Source organism: Episyrphus balteatus, chromosome 1, assembly GCF_945859705.1.
Source record: "Episyrphus balteatus chromosome 1, idEpiBalt1.1, whole genome shotgun sequence".
NCBI classification, from domain to species: domain Eukaryota; kingdom Metazoa; phylum Arthropoda; class Insecta; order Diptera; family Syrphidae; genus Episyrphus; species Episyrphus balteatus.
The window spans coordinates 2,069,700-2,090,723 of record NC_079134.1 but is presented as its reverse complement, the minus strand read 5'-3'; the positions used below and the strand labels follow the sequence as shown (position 1 = coordinate 2,090,723).

Here is a 21,024-nt window from a genome sequence, read left to right as displayed (position 1 = left end):
TTCGGAGAAAATTTAGCGGCAATTTAGCTCTTTAAATTCTAGTCTTAAAACAATTTGAATATGACGAATAAAAACCACTCTAGAATAATAAATAAAAATACAAAACGTAATTAAAGCCTTAAAGTGCATACTAAACTTATACAATATACATAATACCATCTTCTATAGCCTATTTGTTTTTAGGATCGTTGAGTAATTGTTTTTGTATTACAGAATTATATTTCCAAATTCATGGTCAGATCACAAAATATAATCACGGTCAAATCTGTGAACGTAAAAAGTATCTAAACTTGTTGCTTTTATTATTCGTTATAAAAGCCCTTAAACGTAATTGTTGTTCCTCACTACAAAAATCTCGCCCTTAAATCGCTTTGTTGGCTCAAGAACTTAATACTTAACGCACAAATATTCTTATTTCAGCTACCGCGTGCCCTTGATTAAAGTTGTTAAAATAACACTTTTTGTAAATACCAAAACGTGATCACCTGTTTCGTTTGCTTATATCGACTCAGGTAAACGTTTATTCTAGGTACTCAAAGCTTATTAATGTCTTTCATGAAGAGATACATCTGTTTCGAGTCGCCAATTCTAACTACTCAACAAGATCAAGATAAATACATATTATACCGAAGTGTAAACAAGATATTGTATCTACAAGTTGAAGAACTATAAAAACCACTATAGAATTATCCATAAACATTGTTTAGTTTTTTTTTCTGCTTTGCACATTTAAACATTAAGTTAATTCATCGTAGAAAAAAATTACTGTCAGCATTTCAGTTAACAGCAAAGACCTGTTTAAATATTAAAAAAAAAATCTTCTGAATGGATCGAGACTTAAGAGATGTATCATGTATCCATTTCTATCAACAACTCGTTTATCTTTAAGTGACAGCGTATAACTGCAGTAGTTTAAGACTTAGCCGACAAGAAGTATAGGAAATTATATGCCCCAAGCCCCCAAGTTCGTCGAATGCCTCCTTCTTTACTTTTTACTGAATGTGATGTGATTCATGTTGTCATATGTTGAGTGTAAGTCATGCGCATTACTAATAATCCGTCACACAGAGCTTCGAGAGTTATCGAAGTATTAATTCATCTATTTACTGGCAGATGGCAGTATACAAGCTCAAGTGCTTTTTTGTATCTTTACCACCTGTCAATATAGAGGAAAAAAATTCAAGTTATTTTAATGACACTTTTAGTCATAAAGGAAGGAATACCTAGAGAGCCGACTCGTACCCCCCTTACCTAAAACACCCGCAAATTTAATTTCAGATAATCTCTCTTATTTTTCTCTTGTTTTCCTATCTGTGAATACGTGTGAAAAGTACAATTCGTTTAATACCTTCCTTTTACCAGTAGATGTCCTCACAAATTTTGAATTTAAACATGATTTTGGTTTGTACATGAACTTGAATAGCTCAAATAGCTCACTCCAGACACCCACCTTTCAATAAATATGTACAGAAATAAAAAAAAAAGGTTCGTGTTTTGAATTTATTATATTATTTTTTTATGAATTTATTTCCTACTGAGCACTTAAATTGTTTTTAATTGTTTTGAGCTCAACTCCACAGTTGAATGTGTTGGTGCCATTTAAAATGCACGGGAAAACTACCACATATAAGCACTGTGGAGTTTTTCCTCTCATTGCAGCTTGTAGGGTGGAAGAGAAAAACCAACCGAAGTCGCGTCTCTAGGTATTCCTTCCTCTATGCTTTTAGTAATCCATTTTATTTATTACTTTTTTTCAATGAACAAGTGGCTACTCATATTTTTATGATCTTGATCGATGGGTTGTCAGTAGTAGCTGACGTCCATTACACTTCCGTGAAATGGTGAAGTGCTCAGGAAATGCGAGTGAAATATATCAAATAAAAGTGGTGGGATATTTCCACAAGTTATGGAGATTTTTTTGTCTTTTTATTTGTTTATTCGAGCAGCAAAGGTATTAAATTGAAGATTAAAGAATCTGCTGAGTAACTGAGTTATCTAAAGTAATTAATTAAATAAGTACTTAACATGTCAAAATGTATTAAGAAACATCTCAGATATGGAACTGTGGTATCTAAAATAACTTAACGATTAAAAATAGTTTTAGTAGTTTTCGAGACTTTGTACTGTTGGTGTAAGCTCATTTTTTTAAGCCTTTTAGGAAAGTTGAAGCGTTTAGTTATTCTTCTCTTGGGTGGTAATCGATCCGATGAAGCATTTTATCCAACTAGTGTTGGGTTAAAAATAATGAGAACTTTTACAATAGCTTTGGCGTTCCTGAAAATAATTTGCTTGGTAGGTATTTTAAGAGTTTAAATTTTTGCTTGCGTTCATATCCTGGGTAGTTAAATGTTAAAAAGCCATTTTTAACGAGACATACGAGTTTCGAAAACCTCTTCATCCAAAGACCGAACTGGTCTATTGGGCTGAATTTTGGTTGGTATATTATGTAAATACGGATTAACTAAAAAAAGTAAAAAAATTTACACATTGGGATAAAAAATAATACAAAAAAGGAGAAACCACGTTTTTTTTCGAAATGTTTCCCTTTTTGCTACAATAAGCGGGTTCATTATTTAGAACACATTTTTTAAACATGGTTTAATTTTAGTTTTGAGCTTGTTATCAATCTTAAATTACCACTAAGCTTTTTCAGCAGCTAATTTTGGACTGTCATAAGATATTCTGCAACTTGAGAAGCTCTAAACGACCTTTTCTATGGAACTCATGTTTGGGAAATTATTAGACCGGTTCAATACTTTAATTTTTTCATTGAGGAATAACTCTTAACTCATGGCAAAGACCCCATCTTACATAAATATAGAACCTACATGACTTTAAGCGTTGGTCCTGTGTTATGGTGTTAACCACAATATAAAAAGGACATTATCATTTCGCTGAGATAGCAGAACAGCCAATTATGAATGGAGAATGTTTGATTAAAAAACTTCAAACTAACGTAGTTTCCCCTTTTCTATATTATTTTGTATCCCAATCCAATGTGTACATTTTTTTACTTTTTTTTAGTTAATGCGTATTTACAGTATCTACTTCGATAAAAACCTAAAAAATTGAGCAAACTAAACCAAAAATATGTATTTTTCGTATGCGCTCTACTTCCGAAACGGTTCATTTTACAGAAAAGTGTTATAGGCATATGTTTTGTAGGTAATTTCACGACGAACAATTTTTATAATGACTTTGATGATTTGGAAGCAATAGGTCGCGAGATGTTGACGAAAAACTGATTTTCGTGACCTTTTGACCCTTATAACTTTTTAACCCGCACGATATCAATGTCGATTTTTCACATCTTCATTAGAACGCGCGCCGTAATAAAGGTGTATACCAAAATTCATCTCACTAGGACCTTTTCCGCAGATTGGGGTTAAAAATTACTAGAGTGACTGGACTAGTATTTGATGTTAAAAATGGATTATAATTTTACTTTTTCAAAGATCCATGTATCTTTTTTTCGGAGCTTTATTGAGCGCCAACTGAAAAAAGTCATAGAAATCAGTCAATCCGTTGTCATCGAATTATTATGAAATAAACCCCACACTCCTATAAAATTTATGGGGAAATACATGTTCTCCTTTTTTTCTATGCAATTTTACTGGCGATATAGGTAAAATTTGACAAGTCTAAGATTCTTAGAAAGTAAACGAAATGAAATCGAGTAATAATCGGACATGAGATTACGATTATAGAGAATGCTAAAAAAGTGGGTCGCACAATTATGTCTATCCGTCTGCCTATTGAAGCGACTTTCTTAAAACTTTGCAGTTATGAGACTTTTCAGATTTCCTCAAGGCGAAATAAAATTTTATTCTGAGGACCAAAATTAAAGGTACGTCCGTCGGTCGGTACCTGCACAAAATAGTTTTCTTGGCTTTGACTTTTTCGTAAATGACTAAACTGATTTTAAACGAATATTAAAAAATCAAAATTGATACCTAGAATAGAAAAGATCCTAGATGCTGTTTTTGAGAAAATCGTATTTTTTCAAAAATTGATGCATTGCAGATGCAGGTACTTTTTATGATAAAAAATTAAATTTCAAAGCCAAAAAATCCTTTCGACCGAGTTTGAAGTAAATCAAACCAGTTTTATCGCATTCTCTTTCTTCGCATTAATTTTTGTTATCGCTTATTTTCGAATTTGATTTTATAGTAGGTACCTACACAATGTACCTCTACTCAGAAAAACTCAGTTAATCTTAGATCACCCAGTATGGCTTTGATGGACTCATACCCTTTTGAGGCCAATCCTGTAACTCACAAATTTACATTTACAACACCTTATTTACAGAAACTTAACATTGTCCCTTTTTGTTTTAGTAAAATACCTCACCAATACCTGATCTGATTAAAGTGTGAAGTTATTTTGTTTCTTTTTGTATGAGTTAAAACCTTGAAACCCAAATAACGGAAACTTACTTTGACATGCCGAATCGTTTATTTTTATGACGTGATATTTAAGTCCAACTTCAGGCATCCCAGACATCAAAAAATTGTCCAATTAGTGAGGTTTTGTTGTTGTTACTTTTTTCTTTTCTTTTTTTGAAGGAAATGTCACCAAAATATAAAAATACTTGATCGCAAATCACTGTCATTTGACATCAGCAATCGTTATATTGATGGAATTGATTTCAGCAGTTATAACAGCCCACGGCTTCAAATTAAAATTCCCATCACAAGTTACTCGTTAAATGTTTTGCTGTTCTTTTTGAATCTGTTTTTTTGGAAGGCCAACGGCAGACTGCCCGACTTAAAGGAATATTTATTGTGGAATATCTTTTTGGTTTTATTTCCACGCGATATCCTTTTAAGGTTTTGTATAGGTATCGAACAACATCTTGTAGTTTTGTACCGAAAAGACTTTACAAAAATAATTGATCTGGAATTTTTCCTTTTTGATCTAATCAAAAATGTATTATTTCTGCTTTCGAAATAGCTTAATTTTGACATAACAATTGCCGGTAAAGACTCCAATTTAAATTGTTTTTTCGTTTAATTTTGCTTGGATAAAGTAAATATTTATACACTACTCGTTGTTGAAGTAGGTTCAGTGTTTTTATTTCAAAATGAAACTCCTCCATTTTCATTCTATAAACAAATTTTGAGTCAGTACCTAAGCGTTTACAGATCGACTCAATGCTTTTGAGATTTTAGCCAGTACAAATAAAATTCTAACATCCTGAGCAGTACAAAATATCAGTGACACAATTTTTCTTCAACCAATCATAAATTTTATCGTTAATTATTTACAAATTTTCTGTAGACTTAAAGAAAAATAAAACATTTGAACCTATTTAAATGACCAATAGTGTATTGAATACTAGCTGTTCTGAGAATTGTGAGCAATGGCCTAGTGAAACTTCTGACATCATTGATCAATTTGCGACAATTAGATGGCGCACGTGAATTTAATGTCACATATGCCGGTTTTGTTTTTGTTTATTTTTGTGTTTTTATTTATTTCTATTTTCTTCTATTGAACATTTTGTTGTTTTTGTATTTTAATTTCAATCAATTTATATTAAAAGCGTTCAAGTTAATTATCATCTTTTTTTTTTGCAATTGCTCTGTAGCCAAAAACACTCTTTGTGCGATGGAGCATTTAATTTAGAATTTTTTGATTTTAAAAATAGATTGGAAATCGTTTATTTTCGTTTTAATTTTAATGAATGATGAATTTTCATTTGTAAACAGGGTGGTCTCGTTTTAATGAATTTTTGTTTTTTTTTTTTAATTTTCAAAGGTAAACAAAATTGAGGTTCTGGGAAATTCAAAGAAAATAACATAAACTAAAAATTATAAAGGTACAACAAAGTTTTGTAGCAAAACGCGTCCTGATATTGAATTTTAAAATCTATCAGTTTTAATTCTTATTATTATGGTAGTTTCGTGGGTTGATATCGTGAGTTTTCCAAATAATATGAGAAGGCTTAAATAACATAAGTTTACATTTTAAACATAAAATTATGATCTCTAATCATTAAAATTCTGATTCTTAAAAGACATACCGTTTTGACATGCTCACGGTTTGAACAACCTTGGTATACCTATTTTCGATCATATTTTTTTCTTTGTTTCGAACTTTTATCTACTTCATCTAAGACGTTTAAAAAAATTTGTCACGTTTTTGCGGAACGAATTCGTTTTTACTTGCGATATAGGTACTATATATCAAGTTATGCATTCGTACAAAAAAAAAGTTGAGATAACATTTTTCCACTATATGACGATGGTAGACAATGCCAAAAAAGTGGGTCCCGGAAGTCCGTCTGTCTGTCTGTATAAAGATCTACAGCCTAAACGGGTGGACCGATTAATGTCAAACTTGGTATGTAGCGTTATTTGGCGACTCTCCAGATGGGTTTTTGGAATTAATTTTTTTGGACCAAAAATAACGGTGCTTGTCATATACCGATTTTAGTAAAATTGAAATATCTCGAAAACGGCTCCAACGATTTTGTTTAAAAATTCAAGTAGTAGTTTAGTTTTAAGCTAAGGTCTATCTTCTAATGAAAAAATTTTTGTTTGAAAATGATTATTAACGGTACCTGCCATAGAACCGTTTTTTCAAATCCGACTATCTCCGAAATTGCTTATTCGATTTCAACGAAACTTTTTGTGAGGAAGCATTTATACAATTTGAATATAACCCAAAAAAAAAACAAATTTCCAAAAAAATAATAATAAAAAAATTTTGAATTTTTTTTTTTTTGAAAAATCAAATTTTCGAAAACGGGACATTTAATATTTTTGAAATTTTGTTTTTAGATGTTGATTATAGACCAGGGTCGATAATTTTTGAAACCAAAAAAAATCATAGTAGAATGAAACCCATTGGAAAAGGAGGTGAATATGATGAAAATTAAAGGAAAAATAAATTACGGGCGAGCCGAGTTCGGGAAGTGGGTGGGTTGAGTTTTTAATGGTAAAAAATGGTATATCTCGATTTCCGGCAAAACTACAAATCCTATAGAAAAAAGTTGTACTGCAAAGTTGTAGGTAATAAAAAGATCTACAGCTTTTGTATCAACAATTTTTTCACATAACCTCAAAATTTATGTGAAAAATTCAAAAAACCGAGTTTTTGGTTTTTTACTTTTATCTTTTTCAAAAACAAAAATTTTTCTACGAAATTTGGTGAAAACTTACCTTATTATGTCCCAAATACACTGTAATTTATTTGATTTAAAATATTAATTTGTTCACCTTATTTTGACTTAATACCAAAAAAACACCCTAATTTTCAATCGAAAATTCACGTGTCAAAATATCAGCTTTTTTCAAAAAGCCGGTGAGCATGACGTTCGTTAAAATATCTATTTTCTGATGGTGCATTTCTGAGAAAAAGTGTTTGTAAATTTATTGTACTATTGACCCATTTAGAGATCGGGGTTATAAGTCCACAAATCAATTATGGACCTACAAACTACCCAAGTGTTTCAAAAACCCATAAAACCCATACATTTCTCCAGCCCGGACCTATCGCAAAACTAAAAAAAAAAATATTTCAAAGTTTTTTACAAGTTTTGTACAGTTTTGTACAACCAAAGCCGAGTTTATGTACAAGATTATATCAAAAGTTATAGCTAAAAACCAAAATGCAATCTAGGACCCTTACAGATCATCAAGAGGCCATAAGTCAAGGAATTCTTAGTTTAATAAGAAATAAAATATCTTTACGGTGGGTAACAAGTGAAAATAATTTTTGAAAACAAAAAATTGGGTAAAGGGGGTGGGTGGGCGAAAAAGTGGGTCTTGGTTTCTTAAGATTTCTTAGGAAAGTAGACCTTCTACCTCAAAAATGTGAGAAAATGCGACTTTTTGGATTTTTATTTTTATGTTTTACAAAAACAATTGGATTTTAACCAAACTTAGTTTAAGCTTACATTTTATATTTTTTTTTCTATTTTTAATGTTTCTTAGCAAAATATTAATTTTAGATTAAAATCTATTTTTTAAGCATAATTGTAGAAAAACTACATTTTTATTTCAGAAAATATTTGGAAAAATTGAAAAAAAAAAAAAAACAAAAACAACAAATATTAACTAAATTTTTGTTTTTTAAAAACTTAATAAAGTCATTTTCGGGTTAATTTTTGGAATTACTTTATTAATGAAACACTTGTCAAGTTTCTTCATTCAAATTTCAAAACCCAAATTTCGATTTATGGACCAGATGTATTAAATAATCAAAACCCTTAACAATTCTAAACACAGATTAATACTATCAGAAAATGTAGGTAGTTACTTGTGCATCACACATTTTGTCTACTCGAATTGCAGTTCTTTGAAATTTAAAAAAATTAAATGAATTAACATTATTTTGTAGAAAAAATTCTTTGAAAATTGGATTTGTTTTAGAGTAGGTAGATTAGAGTAAATCCCCGAAGGTACAAAAAGTTTCTTACGTATACATTTAAGAAAAATAATAAAATTATACGTTACAAAAGTGAACACGAAAATAATTTCTAAGCTAGACTGGAATGTCTTTAAATCACTAACTAAATTCTAATAATAATTTATTAACTTATCGATTCTATAAATTAAAATTGATTGCAGATCAATCGTTCACCTCAAACAAAAAGCCAAAAAAAAAAAAACACCGATGTGAATTTTCTTAGTGAGTCAATTATATGCTAATTATATGTTCATGCTTCACTACATCGACATCACGGACAATCAAAGCGTTGCGTCAAATAACTCTCTGTCTGTTGCCGCAAAACAAAATAATTAAATTTATAACTTATATCATGTACCTTAGCTCATACTACCTCTATGCACTACAACACACCACCTCAAGATATTCAAATTTTTATTTTCAAAAAATTACTTTAAAACACTATGCTCACATATATTATTATGATTGCGTGATATGCGGAGGTGGAAGTGGAGTGTGCATCGCTTGCAAACAGCTCGTAAACGCCTCAAACCAATCGATACAGTTGATCATGGCTCTTGTGACAAGTAGAGCGGCCCCACTTTTGCCAGTAGTTTATGTAGGTATAGTATAGCCGCACTTTTGGTTTTTTTTGTTTTCGTTTTTAATTCGGTCTTTATGAAGTAATAAAGTATGCTATTAACTTGCGTACTCCTCCTCCTGACAGACATGTACACCAAAACAAAATAAAAAAAACTGAAAATAATTTATAAAAATAAACGCCAAGCTTAATAAATGTGGATATTGCGATCTTATCAAACCATGAAAATATTAAGTGTGACCAGCCTACAGTGGAATTTAATAAATGTTAAATCAATTGTACAAAATGCACTGAATGATAAGATCCACTTTCTTGTTCTTAGAAATCAAAAAAACTAAGAATATTCAATGATTGGATTTATTTATAAAATAAAAATAAAGGTAACATTTAAATAAAACGTCAAATAGAAAGACAACACTTAACGAAAATATTTTTTATTCAAAATAAAAAAAAGGAAAAGGTTCTCAAAGAATTTTTCGCTTCAATTTAGAACAGGGCATGAACAGAGAAGATGTAAAACCGTTTTTTCTTTCTCCTCGTTCATACAGCTTCTGCAGAAATCGTTAAAAAATATGAGTAGAGCGTACTTGTCGCTAAGGCAGTGTCCTATTAGTGTGATATAATGTACAAATAGAAAGTTCAGAGATAACAGCGTTTGTCTTTGTTTGAAATTGGCCAGATTTTTTTGCTGTGGCCAAACAAATAGGAATGTTGTTCCACCTAAGCATGAGTTTAGAGGCAGACTTTCACCTCTCGGAAGGTTGATATCAGGTGTTTTCTTAGCCAAGAGAAAAATTCCTTAATAACTCAAATGTTCACCTGGAACAATCTTAAGCAATTAGGGAAACGAAAATAGCATACTGGAGTACACTAACCAATAGCTTCTTCAGTTCAGAGTATTAAATTTAATTTTTAAATAAAATTTTAGCGTTGCCTCATAATGTAGAAACCAACCTAATATTTTTAAAAGTGTGAATAAATTAATCTTCTCCAAATTTTAATTAAAAATGTGGATTCATTATTTCTTCAGAAAAGCATTAGTACACGGTCAAAAATTCTTTTGCAGTTTTTAAGACAACCTTTAGAATTAGGTCTTTTTCAATATCAAACAAATTAGTGTTTAATATTCGTTTTTATTATACACTTTTTAAATATGTAACTTTTTTTATTAATTTCAAATATTTCTGTACTAAAATCTTAATTTGAATATCTACAAAAAAAAAACTTTAAAATATTATCAGAAGTGTTAAAATATAAGAAATTTAAATCAAAATCTAAATCCTTGGTACCTTAATTATAACTATATCTTATATAATATAAGAACTGAAATTAAACAATCATCCTCCCTTTTTTTAAGCAAGAATATTAAAAATAAATCAAGCTGTATTAAAAACCCAAACGCCATATTGTAATTATTTTAGGGTGACTATTAAGAAAAAGAATGATATATCATTCTAATAAACTTTTTAAATTTTAAAATAACATCCTTGTTTTTTAATAAAAAAAAAAATAAATTTCAATAAATCTTGTATATTAGATTTAGAAATGTACCTAATACATTGAAAGTAACGTTGGTGTTACCTCGTAGAAACTACCCCAAAATGTTTAGCATAGTAGGTAGATTCTGCCCAAATCAATGGCTTCAAGAAAGTTTGCTCTCATTAGTGTCATTTTTATCACAACAAAAACATTACTGTTAAAAAAAGAGCCAATGTTGAATATGTTGAAATTATGCTGGCACAAAAAGTACTGAGATGTAAAAGTGTACCAAGTTCTAAAGTTTGGGTTCAAATTCGTAGCAATAAAATTTTGATTGTTCCCTTGACAATTTTTCTTTTAATTACCGATTTTTAAAGTTATTTCAAAAATTGCCAAGTAAACAATCAAAATTTTATTGGTACGAATTTGAGCCCAAACTTTAGAACTTGGTACACTTTTACATCTCAGTACTTTTTGTGCCAGCATAATTTCAACATAGGATAACTTGGCTCTTTTTTAACAGTAATTTTTTTGTTGTGATTTCACTACTTTTTGTAAGGTATGGCTGTAGAATTGAAAATCTTATTTTTGATGAAAATTCAGTGGAAATGGGCGGTTGCCACGCTCCCTGGCTAAAATTCTCAAATTTTAAATTTTTTCTTTTTTATAAACTACCAGCTCTACCATTCAACCGGAATTTCAAGATTCTAGGATAATCAGAAGTGCTCTATAATATTTGATGAAAATTCAGTGAAAATGGGCGGTTGCCACGCCCCCTAGCTGAAATTCTCAAATTTTAAATTTTTTCCTTTGTATAAACTACCATCTCTACCATTCAACCAAATTTAAAGATTCTACGATAATCAGAAGTACCTCTATAATATTTGATAAAAATTCAGCGGAAATGGGCGGATGCCACGCCCCTTGAATTGAAAATCTCAAATTTTCAGTCAGTCAGTCAGTTACGGTTTTTGCGATTTTTTAAGCCCTACATCTCAGAAACTACTCATCGTAACAGGCTGAAACTAAAATGTAGCGAGTTTGAAATATCTAACATCTTTGGTGTGGAAGTTAGAGGGGGCTCGAAAATGGCCTGAGTTGTTTCCTGTAAATAAGGGTGTAGTGCCAAAGTTGCTAGAGAACTTGGCTGGGCACTACCATGCCCCTTGATTCATTGTTTTGTCTTCCATGTATACTTACTTTTGTTGTACAAATTTTGTACTTGTTTTTAATTTTAGGGTCAGTTTTACCTAATAGTTTCGTTAGTTTGACTTTTTTTTAAATACCTACATAATGTGGGTTATGACTTATGATTAAAGAAATAAAAGGATATTTAAATTCTTTATCAAAAATCGTTTCTTTCATCGAAGAAGTAAATTTCTATTTTGCTTTTTAAATTGTTAAAAAAATCCATGGGGAAGTAAGCCAAGTGATTATCACATCAAAAGTAGCACTGTGAATGATTTCACGTAACAGAGTTGTTTACTTTTATATTTCTGTGAGTTTTAAAAGTGTTAGGAGTAAATAAAAGAACAATAAAATGAATTCACCACAGTTAACAAGGTTGCTTTGCACAGATCAAATATTAATTGAAAATCAAAACCGATCATACAAAATAAATAAACAATAGTTAACCCTCTGTAGGCACACCTCTTTTTTGTGACGTGAAAGGCACACGGGTGCGAATTTGGTTTATACTTTTTCATGTCGCTAGAACTTTTTTCGGTCACAATATTTTATAGAGAATCAAGTATGAAATTGATATAGAATATTCCGAGGAATTCGAATATTGTATTCACAATTCCGAAAAAAAAATTTTCACCCTTATAAAGAGACTTTTTTGTGACCACTTTTTTGAAAAATCGTAATTTTTTTATTTTTGTCCTGCCAATTTCGCACCCGTGTGCCGACAGAGGGTTAACTATCAACTTCATATCGATTTCTCAGAATATGACAGTTTTAGGGGAGATTTAATTTTTATCTATTTGAGTTGAATTTAAAAAGCATTGAAAATAATAAACAACATTCATTAATATTTGTTTGAAAATTAATAAGGTCTAGTTATGATATTTTTCTCAAAAATTTAATTTCGTATTTATTAAATTATGAAAGAAACACTCAGGCGTATACGTAACTTTTTCCTGTTTTTTTTTTTTTTTTTGGTTTGGTTTGGTTTTTCTATATTTTTGTTTGATTAATATTATCAATCTTATAAATCTTAATTGTTTGTTAGAAATTTTATAAAAGCTCACCCAGCCATTTCTGTAGAATGGTCACACTGTAAAAAAAAAACACATTGCCACGGCAATAAGCCGCAGGGTGCTGCACTGTGTTGAGGTAAAATACAAAAAATAAAGTAATAACAACGTTTGGTAGTCATGTATAGTCAGTGTGAATCGCCGCCGCTATTTTTTTTTTTACTCGAAAAGAACATCACGCTTTCGGCTTTCCAGTCTATAAGTCGAGGTGGCCATGAATGGCTGCAGCAGCGATCTCTAACCTGTCCGGGAGGATTTATAACATAGATATACGCGCACTCACCGTTCGCCAATAAATATTTGACTAATTCACAAAACGAACAAAAAAACGGAAGCTGCTTCGTATATTTCCCGCGTTACCTAGCTACTATTTCTCATAAATGAGGGTGGGTAGCATCTTCCCAAACGATAAATAAATCCACCTAAATAAAAATTTCAGCCTCAATGGCTGCAAAATTTTTCCAATTAATTGCCACCGCTGCTGACTGACATTATAAACGATAACAAATCGAACAGCGGAACAGTGTTACAATAACGCTTGCCAAAAATAATCCCACCCTCATTACCCCGCGTTGCCGTCCTTTCCAAGATGAGGCCAAGTGGGAGGGTGTGAATTCACGCATTTAACGGTGTACTTGAATAAGTAATAAAGCCAAATTTATATTTTCTATTTTGCTCACATCTGTGGTGCAGTCAACGACAACGACTATCAACGACGGACTACGCGACGCGTCGATGATAGGCGCTCTGTGCCAAGGCAGTTCGTTGCGCCTTCTTTGTGTCTTTGAATCAGCAGCAGGCAGAAAAAAAAACAGTGTACCTTTTGAAAAAAAAAAAAAATAAAAACAGCTGCAGTTTTAGTGTGTACTGTGCGTGCGGTTTGACTTACGATGAGCTGCTCTTGATCAATGTTGTGGTTCATAGACAGCGAAAATGTAAATTTTTGACTTGTACAAATATTATGTTCATTTTTCGGTTTCGGGGCCAAATGGCTTCCAATTGACATCCATATTGACAGTTAACTGTGTGCGGCCATTGCACGCACCACTCCATTCAGTGTTCGTACAGTGTGTTCAGTGTTTCTGTTGTGTTTTGAGCGGCAACAGCGGCCACCCCGTTCAGTGTGACAGCGAATATTGACGTAATGAAAGTGGGGAATTATTGCTGTAAAATAAGGCTCAGTGTGCACGTAGATACTTTTCCTTTACACGACAGCGCTGTCAATGTCGGTTAATGTCGGTTATTCCCATTTGGAATTTTTAATTTCGGGTTACATTTTACAATTTACATAAATACCACAGTGCACCGCTGACTTTCAGCTCTGACGGGTCGCTGCGCTGCTGTAAAAGTGTGTATAAATGTTGTTACAAGGCCCAAGCTTAAAGACCACAAACACCATAAGTGGAACTGTCAAACTGTCTCAAATTTTTGACATGTCAAATCCGCGGGGCATTATGAATCGCGATGTGAGTGCCATTAAAAGTGACATGCGGAAGAAAAGTGCATGTAGAAGTTTGACAGATATACCCTCGTTTGCTGGCAAAGGTGATGTGTCAAACAAAACCGAGCTAATTGTCAGTCTTTTGGCAGATATCAGAGTTAAAGATGAGCTCATTGAGCAGCGGGATCAGAGGATTATTCGTCTGACAAATGAACTGTCATTGATTGAGAAGAAATGTCTCGAGAAAGAAGCGATAATTGTCGATCTACTGAACGAAATCGACAAGTTTCGTCAAGTTGTTCGTCCTTTGACGCAGTCGTTTTTGGAACGAAATATTGGATCAGTTGGAGTGGAGTCATCTTCAAGAGTTGTCGAAATTACAGAGCCTCGTTTGAAACGTCAGGGATATAGTGCGGAGCCGTTGTCCCAGCAAGCTGGGACAGACACCGAACTCGTTAAGATACCAAAATCAGTTGTGTAAGCGTGAGATTATATAGATTCCATAAATAGAATAAATGCAATTTGCATTAAGTGCTTGTTGTTGTTGTTTGTGCACCCTAATGATTATTTTATTCTGCAACTAATTACTACCCATTCAGTGTTTTTTTTTTTTTTAATTCTAATCGAGTTTTGTTGAACTTTAATTTTTTTACAGATCGCGTGAACTCATCAAATCGGCAATTCTAGATAATGATTTTATGAAGAATCTGGAAATAACACAAATACGTGAGATCGTCGATTGTATGTATCCTGTTAAATATGCGGCAAAGAGTCTCATCATCAAAGAGGGAGATGTTGGCAGCATTGTTTATGTGATGGAAGGTGAGTGAGTGTTTATTTATGTTTTTCTTCGGTTTTTGTAATAGCGCGCGCATAAACTTACTTAAATTATTTCACCGAGAATGGAGAAGAAAAAAATTTTTTTCTACATTTTAAAAGTTTTCAAAAAATCAATATTTTGGTCAAAATGATGATGGATGAGTTAAAACAGCATCTGTTTGTTATGTTTGGGTGTAGTTTTGAATTTTACTTTTGTAGTCAAATAAGATTGGATAAGTTTAATATGGAAAAAGAGTTATTGACCTGTATTTGGTTTTTCTTTGATAAATTTGTATGCCAATTAATTTTGTATTAGTTTAAAATTTTCTAAAATTCTATGAAAATGATCAAATTTAGATCAAGAAAACAATGTTATTTGTTATTACTTTTCTAATTCTAACAATTGAGTGCAACATGCAAAAACAAAAAAAAATATCTAACGTTTTTCAACCACACATGGCACATGAGGACCACCATGTAAGAAAATAATAACTTAGCTCCTTCTTTGGATGCAGTTTATAAGTATGCATTTATGCAAATAAGTACGTCAGGGGGGCCAAAGAAAAATGAATATTATTTGTTTTTTGATTTCACATCAAAATTAAAAATATGTATAGGTACCTATTGACAGAAAAAAATTACTTTGGAGTTTGAAAAATCAATTGGTATTATTTATTCTTGAATAATAGTTGGATTTAAGAATAGAATTTCCAAAACCCAATTTTTGGTAAAATAATAAAAAAAAATGAGTATTTAATTATGAAAGTATGTATGTATAGTATGTATACTAGGGTGGGTCAAAAAAATCTAAATTTTTTTTTTTGATTTGGTACTCCAAAAAATCGATTGCTAGACCCCTCTAGGATATACACACCAAATATGAGCTCTTTATATTAATGGGAAGGTCCTCCGCTTTGCAATTTTCCATTTTTACATCAAGCTTCTACTAAAAAAAAATAATTTTTTTATTAATTGACTTTTTAGCAAATTTCTTTTCATATTCTTGTAGGAAATTGAACGCTCTACAAAAAAGGCCTTATACACTTTTTTCGTTTATCTAACCGTTGAATAGATATTTGAGGTCCAAAAATAGAGAAAATCTTTAAAAATTCGTTTTTTGTTCTTAATTTTGTAACAAATTGAAAAATTATAATAATCAAACGCGCAAGACAAATTCTTTTTGCAAATTGATTGCTCCACAAAAAAGGTCTTAATAACTTTTTTCATTAATCTAACCATTCTAAAGATATTCGAGGTCAAAGTTAAAAAAAAATATAAAAACATTTTATATTTTTAAAAAATTTCCAATTCACTGAAACTTCATTATTTTCAAATTAGCAAGATATATTCTTGTAGGGGCTTAAACGTTCTACAAAAAATTCCTTGGAATCAAATTGATTGCTTTAACCGTTTAGAAGATATTCGTATCTAAATCGCAATGCATACGGGTCATAAGAAAACTATTGAAATCAGTGAGCATTGGTTTGGATACGAATATCTTCTAAACGGTTAAAGCAATCAATTTCATTCCGAGGAATTTTTTGTAGAACGTTTAAGCCCCTACAAGAATATATCTTGCTAATTTGAAAATAATGAAGTTTCAGTGAATTGGAAATTTTTTAAAAATATAAAATGTTTTTATATTTTTTTTTAACTTTGACCTCGAATATCTTTAGAATGGTTAGATTAATGAAAAAAGTTATTAAGACCTTTTTTGTGGAGCAATCAATTTGCAAAAAGAATTTGTCTTGCGCGTTTGATTATTATAATTTTTCAATTTGTTACAAAATTAAGAACAAAAAACGAATTTTTAAAGATTTTCTCTATTTTTGGACCTCAAATATCTATTCAACGGTTAGATAAACGAAAAAAGTGTGTAAGGCCTTTTTTGTAGAGCGTTCAATTTCCTACAAGAATATGAAAAGAAATTTGCTAAAAAGTCAATTAATAAAAAAATTATTTTTTTTTAGTAGAAGCTTGATGTAAAAATGGAAAATTGCAAAGCGGAGGACCTTCCCATTAATATAAAGAGCTCATATTTGGTGTGTATATCCTAGAGGGGTCTAGCAATCGATTTTTTGGAGTACCAAATCAAAAAAAAAAATTTAGATTTTTTTGACCCACCCTAATGTATACATATAATTTTATTGTAAGATCCAAGTTGAAAAATCTTTTTTTTATATTTTCATCATAAAAGAAATATTTTAAATGGTTAATAAAAGTCAAAAGACATCGCCTTTTTTAAATCATAACAGAACCGCAAAGATATCCTTATTGGCATTATAATTGCTCCATCTACATAAAGTTAAATTAATATGAAAATAAATATTTTTTCCAAAATCATTATATACGCCAAATGTTACTATATTATTATACTCTTAGTTCAAATTTAGTCCAAACAAAACATTGGCGTTTCGTCCCGGTGTAACTCACTTGATGGACTCATCAGTTCACTTATCGTGAGACACCTTGTCAATACGCAAAAATTCTTTATATTCAGCTCAACTAACATAGATTTTTAATTCTGCTTTACATCCAAAATGCAACATTTTACCAAATTTCATTAGGGTGCCCCATCAATTTTTTTTTTTTTCACTAAAAAAAACACCCTTTTAACCATGATATTCTTGTAGACACTTTAGATTTTTGCTTCAAATATCAAAAGCAATAGAATTACTGAATTTCAATAGGGTTCCATTATTATTACTTAGTTAAAAAAAAAAAACATTTTCATTACACCTACAAAATAAAACCCGTTTCGCATAAAAAAACACATTAAATTCAAAAAAAAAACACTACAAAATGTGTCCTAGTTAAAATGTTCCACATACACCACAGTGACCGTATACCTAAGCTTAAATTTATAAAATTTATATTAGTCCAGTAAAATTGGTAAAATATTTCTACAAATATTTCTTAGCAAAATTGTATTGTTTTATTTTAAAGAGTACCTCTTGGGGATTGTAAAACCTCAAATTCGAACAAAATAACCCTCTGCGTAGTCCGCCATTTTGAAAAAAAGCTAAAAAAAACATTATTGGTCGTAGAGCTTTTCTCTAGAGTTTTTGTTATAACGAAATTTTTGATAGCTCTTACCAATAAAAAGTTATTGTCGAAAAACTGTTGGATTTTTGGGTTAAAAAAGAATTTTAATACATATCTCCTGTAATGGCCATCTTATTTAAAAATCACTATTGATACTTTTTAAGGACCATTTAATTTCCTACATTTTTGTGTATTTACATTTCATATACACAAAAAAACATAAAAGATAGATCATAAAAAATGTTCCATATAATTCCGATTTTTGTTGGGATCCAAAAAAATTGTATTTAAAAAATAAATTTTTAATTTATTTTATGAGTTCGCCATAAAAGTTTTCATCAGGGTTATATGTTTTTTTGTTCTTCTTTTCTTAAAAAGTCTTGGAATCCAAAAATGTTTTCTTATTTATTAAAATTGGTTTGGCAACCATACGGTTAACCTCTATGTACAGTAAACAAATTTCCAAAATGTATGCAACAATTTTGTATCACAAGAAACCCCTTAAAGAGTGCCAATCGAAACAATAATTACAACTACAATTTCTCTCAGTTTGAATATCTTCAAGACAAGTTTTCTGTTTTGTATCTCAGCCCATAAGCTACTTCACTTTTATTCTATGATCTTTTTACTGTGTTGGTTTTTCCATTTCCAGCCCTTTATAATGTTATATCAGATGATTTAACCGTCACCTGTAAATCGACTTGTGCAAATATTATTTTACCTTTGAACGCTTACACAGATTATGCAAATCCATATTTGAATTGTTTGTGAACAGCGATCTAGCACGTGGTAGGAAAATTATTTACAAGCTAGAGCAATTAACTTTTATTGTTAATGTCATTGGACACAAAAGAACGGAGTAAACTGTAAGGAATTTGAGTTGATTTCGAATTCGAAATACATAATAAGTAGATTTAGGTACATTGTAGTTGTAGCTTGTAGGTATATTACCGATTAGAGTTGGATAGTTTCTTTTTTTTTGCTATTGCTGCTAAATAAATATTATTAAATTAGTTATACTGTGCAATTTTAAGTTTTTATAAAAGAATGTTTTTTTTTTCACACCATCTAGCTATTTATGATATTTATTTATTTAAATTCATCACAAGTAAACTCAGTGTGATTAAATTTTGATTTTGAACAACTTGCAGCTGGACTAATGTAAATATTACAACTGGACATAAATATTACAATGTTTAAGACAAAAAAAAAAAAACTTTTGAATAAGTAAATATTTTCGGAAATTTCTTCCTATATAAATAAATATTTGGATAATTATGACGCCTTGCGTAAACTGTTCGATAATGTTTTTACAACTTCAAACAGTCTGATTAAATTTAAATGTATTCTTCTTGGTCAATTTGTAAATATCTTAAAACGTAAATGATTTTGTAATAAAATTAAAGATGGATTGCAAGGAAAAGTTACTCTAATGTTTAAGCTTTTTATTGAACAAAATAAGGGAAGATTTGATATTTTTAAGGAATTTTATATTTTTAAGGAATTTTATTTTATGTAATGAAAAAGAAAATTAAATCTCTTTTTATAATTTCTTGTACCTATAAAAAATATTTATTAGAAAAAAAATTTCGAAAATCGTTTTAGCCGTTTCTTAAAAAAATAATTTTTTATAATATGTATTTAAAAATTTTCCAAAAAAAGTTGGTAGGTATGCCATTTTGAAGAAATAACTAATATACACATAGGTACAAACGAAATTTATAAATTTTTCACCAACCCGTTTTCAAAAAATCGATTTTTCAAAAAAACAAATTTAAATATTAACTTTACTAAAACGCTTTTTTTGAGGTCTTGAATGGAAATTTTGTACCAGATCTTTACAAGCTTTTGGTAAAAATGCCTTCTTTATAGTTTTGGTACATAAAGATACAGATCTTTTTTGTTACGTGATATTCGATTGATAATACAGCTTGATTATACAACTGAAGCACTTCACGCGTGTGACGTTCTTATTATTTTATGAAATTTTCTAAGCTAATTTTCAATATCAATAAAATTCAACTAGAATACATTGTAGATAAAATGCATTAAGTTCTTTATAATAACATGTGGTAGTAATTTTGAAAATATACTAATTCTAGTTTCAATTGGATACATGCATTATAGACCAGTGCCGATGCCTTCAAAAACATTAAAAAGTACAAAAAAATCATAGTAGAATGAAACCCATTGGAAAAGTAGGTGAATATGATGAAAATTAAAGGAAAAATAAATTACGGGCGAGCCGAGTTCGGGAAGTGAAATCCTATAGAAAAAAGTTGTATGGCAAAGTTGTAGGTAATAAAAAGAACTACAACTTTTGTATCAAAAATTTTTTTACATAACCTCAAAATTTATGTGAAAAATTCAAAAAACCGAGTTTTTGGTTTTTTATTTTTATCTTTTTCAAAAACAAAAATTTTTCTACGAAATTTGGTGAAAACTTACCTTATTATGTCTCAAATACACTGTAATTTATTTGATTTAAAATATTAATTTGTTCACCTTATTTTGACTTAATACCAAAAAAACAACCTAATTTTCAATCGAAAATTCACGTGTCAAAATATCAGCTTTTTTCAAAAAGTCGGTGGGCATTTCGTTCGTTTAAATGTCTATTTTCTGATGGTGTAAAAAACATTTTACATTAGTATACTATAGAACATGTTCTAGTAAAATTAAAAAAATGAAAAAAGCTTGAATTCGAAAAAAAATTTTATCATTGTTTACAATTTTGGCCTATTTATTCAAATTAACTACTGAAAAAAAAATCAATTTTTCGGATATTAATTGTTCAAAACTATTTATAGGAAGAACTTAATTTACATTAAATTAATAAAACTTCTCTTTAAACTTACAGAACTTAAATTATAATAAAATAATTTAATAAAACAAAAGAATTTACTTCCAACTTTGTAAATAGATATCAAATGATTTTTTAAAAATATTAATTAATTGGTTGATTTTTTATACATTTTTTCGTATTA

At 30.1% G+C, this 21,024-nt stretch overlaps 1 protein-coding gene across 3 annotated transcripts in view; it reads left to right on the top strand.

Annotated features, from left to right (window-relative positions):
* Positions 1–21,024, top strand: part of LOC129906414 (cGMP-dependent protein kinase, isozyme 2 forms cD4/T1/T3A/T3B) — a 122,611-nt gene that overhangs the window by 59,950 nt on the left and 41,637 nt on the right. For 2 of the 3 annotated variants that reach the window (XM_055982180.1, XM_055982181.1), the window contains exon 3: positions 14,829–14,995. In XM_055982180.1, the coding sequence (XP_055838155.1) occupies positions 14,829–14,995 (167 nt within the window). Of the gene's footprint in view, positions 1–14,542; positions 14,651–14,828; positions 14,996–21,024 lie in introns of those variants that run through there. The other variant, XM_055982183.1, reaches the window with a different exon arrangement.